General features: G+C 42.8%; 1 protein-coding gene across 5 annotated transcripts in view; it reads right to left on the bottom strand.

The window, feature by feature from the left end:
• The window catches only part of hivep3a (HIVEP zinc finger 3a), a 57,940-nt gene that overhangs the window by 3,665 nt on the left and 47,346 nt on the right, over positions 1–6,929 (bottom strand). For all 5 annotated transcript variants that reach the window (XM_020606393.1, XM_020606390.1, XM_020606389.1 and 2 more), the window contains 2 exons: positions 5,678–5,835; positions 1,808–2,430 (listed from right to left, as the gene is read on the bottom strand). In XM_020606393.1, the coding sequence (XP_020462049.1) occupies positions 1,808–2,430; positions 5,678–5,835 (781 nt within the window). The remainder of the gene's footprint in view (positions 1–1,807; positions 2,431–5,677; positions 5,836–6,929) is intronic.

Genomic DNA, 6,929 nt, shown 5'->3' with positions numbered 1-6,929 from the left:
AGTTGCCAAACATCAGCCACGAAACATTAATGACTTGGAGAGGATCTGCAAAGAGAGGAGTGGGTCAAAATCCCCCGAGATGTGTGCAAACCTTGTGGCCAACTACAAGAAACGTCTGACCTCTGTGATTGCCAACAAAGGTTTTGCCACCAAGTACTAAAGCACGTTTTGCAAAGGGATCAAATACTTATTTCATTCATAAAAATGCAAATTACTTTATAACTTTTTTTGTAATGCATTTTTCTGGATTTTTTTTGTTATTGTTGTGTCTCTCACTGTTCACATAAACCTACCATTGAAATTGTAGACTGATCATTTCTTTGTTAGTGAGCAAACTTACAAAATCAGCTGGGGGTCAAATAATTTTTTCCCTGACTGTACTACACTGTCTCTGCATATTTCCCTTCAAGAGTTCTACAAGTATCTGCACTTAAACATAACATGCACGTTGTGAACAACAAATTCTAGTTTGTACCTTTACTGCTCAGGATGTATACATAATCTTTGTACTGTACACACACAGGATATACTGTATCGTCACTTGTCTTGGCCTTAGTGCCCAGTCCAGTAGCCTTGTGGCCTCTGAAAATGTGTGGAATCGAAGGCCACAGTTTAAATAACTACTTACTTTTTGCCATTTCTGCACAGCAACACACTGTTACTAATGAAAATATATACAATAATACAAAAATATTGTTGTTGGCCTCTTTCATTTATCAGTCAGGCTCTAGTGTAAATTGCAGTAGTAGTGGGCAAAATAATATTGAAATATAAGCAAATTACTACAATTAGTAATTATATATCTGAAAATCTACATGAAAAAGGATATATAGGAAGTCCAGGATGGTGTTTTCTAAACACAGTAGCAGGTTTACAGATGTAAGCCATATGAACAGGAATGTCTGTGTGCAGATGTGAAAAAGGCCAGGCGAGAATATGAATTTGATTGTGCTGCTATGAGATCTATCTTAGTGTGAGGTTACACTATACCATGACATACATACACCACCAGCTTGGAGTAGACACATTTATTTATGGATTTTTATTTTATTAAGGTTTACTGTAATCTTCACCCATGCTGTTTTTGTTGTCAATATGTGGTTCCAATCTTTGGTGGTTAAAGATCGACCAGCTTCTCATTTTATTAACAGCTGCATGGGGAAAACATGTTGTGTCTATTTATTTTGAGGCAGGCAGCTGCAGGCTTGGTTTGACTGATATAGTAAAACAGAGTTGCCTTTCCTTCTTTGTCCAATAAATGTGTGACTGTTTGTTCTGAATGTCGACTTACTTGGATTTAACTGAGCAAGACAAGATTAGCTTGGTGGGCCAAAAGCCCGATTGATTGAAAACTGTAGGCTAAACTAACAGAAATAGATGGAGTAACAGATGAGTCGTGTTTTAGCATGTGTTAATTATATAGATGGCAAATTCAGGCTGAAACAACAACAATATAGTAGTAGACAACTGATTATAATGGTAAATGGTCTTATACTTGTATAGTGCCTTTCTATGCTTTCTACGCACACTCAAAGCGTTTTCACACTACTTGGCCATTCACCCATTCGCACTCCCAAGCACTCAAGCATTCACACACCGGTAACATCACTGGGAGCAACTGGGGGTTCAGTGTCTTGCTCAAGGACACTTCGACATTTTGACTGGACAAGCCGGGAATCGAACTGCTAATCCTCCGGTTAGGAAACGACCCACTCTACCTCCTGAGCCACAGCCGGGGGCAGCTGTGGCTCACGGGGGCAGCTGGGGTTCAATGCTGTGAACAGATGTTAGGTCATCAGTGACTCACCAGTCTTGCTGTAGACGGAAGCTCTGCTGGGTGAAGACAGGTTTGACACTGAGCAGAGGTGTCTGCCAGGCAGCCTGGGGGTCTGGAGGAGCCCGACTCCTGGGGCTGAACTATTATAGGCGAAAGGCCTCTGACTGGGGAGCCTGGTCTCAGTGGGGAGGTGGAGACATGACAAGTGGATGGGGAGAAGCAGGATGAAGGAGCTGGGGACTGGGGAGGCCTGGGCGACAGGCTACGAGGTGGAGACGGCTCCCTTCGTGGAGTCTGGGACTGAGGGCTATGAGAATGGGATTCTCTGAAGGATACTAATGTTGAAGCGTCGAGGCGTCTGCGTGCAAACAGGGCCCTCCTGGTGCTGGCTGAGCTCTTCTGGGTAGAATCCTTGGAGGTCAGCAGGAGGGATTGGCTGGGCTCAGGTGCCATAAGCTGCTCTCCCAGATGAGGTTTCTCACTGCCAGAAGAGGCAGCGTGAGAGCTTTCAGCCACCTTGGGCCTAGTGCTTTCATCACACCTACCATCCTTATTGTTTGTGTGGCTATCCTCCTCATCAGGTCCTTTCCCCAGCTCAGAGTACTGATGACCTTTTGGTTTAACTGGGTGAACTGACTGGTCTTCACAGTCTCCTAGGATGGAAAAAAAACACTTCAACACATTTTGCTTGTTTAGCTTTCCCTTCATTTCCCTCCATTTCTCTTGGCCTAGCAATCAACTCTATTCTTTATATAGAACAACCAATATCAATTGTACTCTGTTGACCAATCATCTACTTCAAATACAGTACACCATAGATTACTTCCTAATCTGGGATATTTTATCTACATTACAGCTTGCAGAAACACTTTCTATTAAGTTTTGTTTTTCTTACTACGCTAATGTGTAGAGATGGGGGGGCTTCAGTGATTAGATCATAGACTGTACATGAAGACGGACGATGGGTCACCACTTTCTGCCAATATGTATAAGTGAAGCCAAACATTACAAATATAGTGACAATCATTTTGCTTTTGTGACATACTTTGTAATGCGATTCAGCACAGTAGTGACCGTGGTAAATACAGTATACAGTCCATGAATTAGATAAATTCCATGCTTGTAGTAAGGCTACAGATATTATTGCATTTAATCAGCAAAAACTGAAAACTCCCTGTAATATACCACTCGGCCCGGAACAAATCATTGTGACTCTCCAGATGAAACGATATTTGGACATTTGGATATCTGGGCTCATCCTGGACACAGCTGCTTTGTTTCACGGTGAGACTGTGAGTCTGTGTGCAGCAGTTGGCCTGTTTACTGTGCAGAAAAGCGTTCATGTTAATGTTAATAAGGCACACAGTAAAATCACAGTCACAGCACAAGCCTTACTTTTAAATATTGTACAGTTGTAAATCATTAATGTGCTGTGCCATATGTGTAAACGTCAAAGCTCATCTCTCAATGTGGAGACACATACTGAACCTGTTGCTGTCTAAGGGCCACAGTCAAAGAAAAGGAGCTACAGTCTACATTTGTTTGGTCAGTGTGAGACAGCATCTGAAAGAGGATATTTCAAGTCAGATATGTGAGAGATGCCGATATACCTAACTCTCCTAGCAGAGAGACAGCTAACCTGGCTACAAATCCCCTACAACCAACCTCCACAGGGCAAGCTTTAACCTTCCAGCCACACTCCTCTGCCTTCATGGCTAATTCTGTGTATTTCAGTTTCTTCCTCTCATAAGCTGTACCTACAGCGTCCTCCCGGGGAACTATGAGCTTGACAAACTACACAGTCCGCTGTGTTTCTGACCACAACACAAGGTCTGGTCTGAGGTTAGTGCTGACTATCTCCTCAGGAACTATGAACTGATTCACCAAATCTCATCTGTCCATTTGTCAATGTCTCCCTGCCTTTAGCTGGCCTGCATCCTGCCTGTTCAAAATGACTAGCTTCCTGCCTTTTTCACCCTCACAAACAAACAAAACCCCCTTTTGTTTCTTCTTCTCCTACACTGAGTTTACCTCTAATTGCCTTTCAGTAGCTGCTGCTAAACATTTCAACACTTGATTATGTCTCCATGTGTATCGTCCTTGAGCCAGGCTTATTTTACACCCTGAGAGGATGAGCCAAAGTGACGCTACACCTGAACAAAAGGGACATGATCCATTTATTCAGTTTTTGGGAAGACCGAATAGCCTAGAATGAATATAATCCTTCCTATCTCCATGTCCCACATTTCCCTCCAACTAAATTTCTTCCTTTCTACATCTTCCCATCTCATCCACTGTCCTTGTTGAGCCTGGGAGACTGCCTTTGTACATCTACCTGCCTCTTCATCTCGTCAATAATCATCTTCCTTCTGTGAACTGCTGCTTAGCTCGAAGAAGGTTGTGATGTGCTGAAACCAAAACCACCACATCCATGCTGTACCTGCCCTACAATATACATATCTTTAACAGCTGCCTGAGCCTGCAACACTGCCTCCTTCGGGTTCCACTTCCTCCCTGCTGAGACTGTTGGTGCTGGACTCTGCACCTCTACATCCTTGGATCCTGACAGCAGTATCTCCAGTCTAGCTTTAGTACATTTAAACTCCTCTGTTAAACTGCTTATACTGAGCTCCAAAGTCCTATGGCTACAATCATAAAAACACTGTCTAAATGATTTGTAATACATCTACTGAGTATAAATGCTAATAAGGCTTTTCTATAATGAGTTTTTAAATAATTATTAATCAAATCTTGGTGGTGCTGTGCTTAGCGCTGTGGCCCCAGAGCAAGAAGGTTCCAGGTTTGAGCCTGGGCCGACCCAGGGCCTTTCTGTGTGGAGTCTGCATGTTCTCCCTGTGCCTGCGTGGGTTCTCCCCGGGTAATCTGGCTTCCCCCCCACAGTTCAAAGACACGCAGCTTAGGTTGACTGGCGACTCTAAATTGCCCATAGGAGTGAATGCGTTTGTTTGTCTCCAGGTGTCAGCCCTGTGATAGACTGGTCCATGTCCAGGATGTACCCTCCCTATCGCCCAGTGTCAGCTTGGATTGGCTCCAGCACCCTATGACCCTGTTCAGGATGAGTGGCATAGAAAAGGGATGGATGAATAATCAACTCTTTTTGAAAGCATTTAATTTACAATATTAGCTTTATATTTGTAAAATGTTCTAGGAACCTAAAAAAGTGGATTTTATTTTTGGAGCAACATTACAAGGTTAGGTCTATGGGCTGAGCAGACATGCTTGGGTGGGGCCAGCAGGAGAAACACTAATAAAAACCTTTTTTCCCTTATGTGCCAGGCATTTTTCATTCAAGTGGGCATCATCTTTGAGTATCCAGTCATTATAATATATCCTTGATGTAAATTAATTGCACTGGTAACTGTGCAAGCTTACAAGCTGAGGAGAATATTTTTCCCTAGAAGTGGCACAAAAGACGATCTTTGGGGCCAGTTGCTGTTGTTTGGTTGGTTATTCCACAAATCAATGTGCAACACAAGGAAGATATTAGCCAGAAAACTACGGTGCTATAAAATGGATACTGTATGTGTTGACGCTAATGTGGAAAATCAGTACTGAAAAAGACATTTATACACGTGGCTTATATTTTTGGTTGGACTTAAACATTCAATGACCATGTTTTACTCATGTTTTTCAAAGGAGCAATGGCCCATGAAAATACTTCTTATTAGTAGGTCCAATCTAAACTTATTAGTACCTGTGCTATCTTAGTGGAATAAACTTTATTTATCAAGCACATCGTAGCATATGTCCTCTGGGCACTAACAGGTTTTTTCCCCATGTGGCTTGGATCTCAGGTGTTTACTGAGAAGCATAGCTCACACTGGATGAACAGTGAGCACAGTCATCGCAAACAAAATATTTTTTATTTTCTATACTTACCTTTGAATGTGACATTACAGTGTTTGCAGTCTGGAGATTCTGGGGAGTGAAGGGTGCACTTTTGTAGTGCACTGGTAGTCTTAACGTGCATTCCACAATCCTCGCATTGACACCTCCCTCCACCTCCACTATGCACAACGCCATGCTTCTCATTTGATCTGTAGGTATGCAGAGAGCAAGTGGTTTCAGTCTGGTGCTCTGTCAGTGGTTTGTTGATGCTGCATTTCTCATGATGATAGTAACAATCAGTATCGAGTGTAACTGGAGCTGACAGCCTGGCTGCAGGCCCTTTAGCACATTTGAGTAGCCTTTTACAGGCAGTACTTATCCAAAGTAAGTATGCTGTCTGTCTGTCAGGCCCAGGGACTAACCCTCCGTGTACATTGAGGGTCCCTCAGCGAGTCACCCACTTCACCTTCAACAGAGCAGCTTTCATAAGCCAAAACCAGAGCCCGACCCCCCTGCCTCATAACCCCATCACAGCTCACAACACCATTGAGTCAAAACGAGGGCGGCCTCAAGGTGCAGTCCATAAAAACATCTCAGAGAAGGTAGGAAAACCCTGATCCAGACCAGCTGCTACTTCATATAAGCATGAAAAAACATAAGACATGAAGACACATTCCTACAACAAACAATCACTCCAATTATAATTGACAGCTTTTTCTTCTATTTTCATGACAGGCTGTGTGGCTGGATAAACTTGGCAGGTATCAACAGTAGCTTATACAGTCTTGATAACTTTCAAATTAATGAACCACCACCACTATATGCCTATGCCATTAATAGCTTTTTATGCAAGAGCCATTCACACACAAGATTTGAGTCTACATCCTGTACCCTTCCCTTCACCCATGCCAACAACAAAAATTGGCAATGATCAGCCATTGTTCTGCCTCATTTCTCTCATTCTGTGCCTCAGACGGACTGAACAGGCAGCAAAGGAGAAAGCAAGCAGGCGTGAGAATGACTCACTCTTTTAGGAAGGCTGTGTTGAGCGTCAACATGAGTCGTGACAAGGATTTGTTCCTAAACCAAAAAGAGACAAACAGATGGCACCTCTCTGCTCTCCTCTACATCACTTTGATGGGTATCAAAAGTACCAAGCATGCAAAAATGATTTGAAATGTACAGTATGTACTTCAGTTAAGACTAATTAAAAAAGGCATACTGAGTTTCAGCAGAACATGACAGTTACCGTCACTGCTCTTCTTGTTCCCTTTTTGACATGGCTTTAATTATTACTGCTGCA

This window comes from Monopterus albus, unplaced genomic scaffold (genome assembly GCF_001952655.1).
Source record: "Monopterus albus unplaced genomic scaffold, M_albus_1.0 scaffold77.1, whole genome shotgun sequence".
Classification (NCBI taxonomy): Eukaryota; Metazoa; Chordata; class Actinopteri; order Synbranchiformes; family Synbranchidae; genus Monopterus; species Monopterus albus.
Note: the sequence above shows the minus strand (reverse complement) of the source record. Positions and strands in the feature narration are given on the sequence as shown.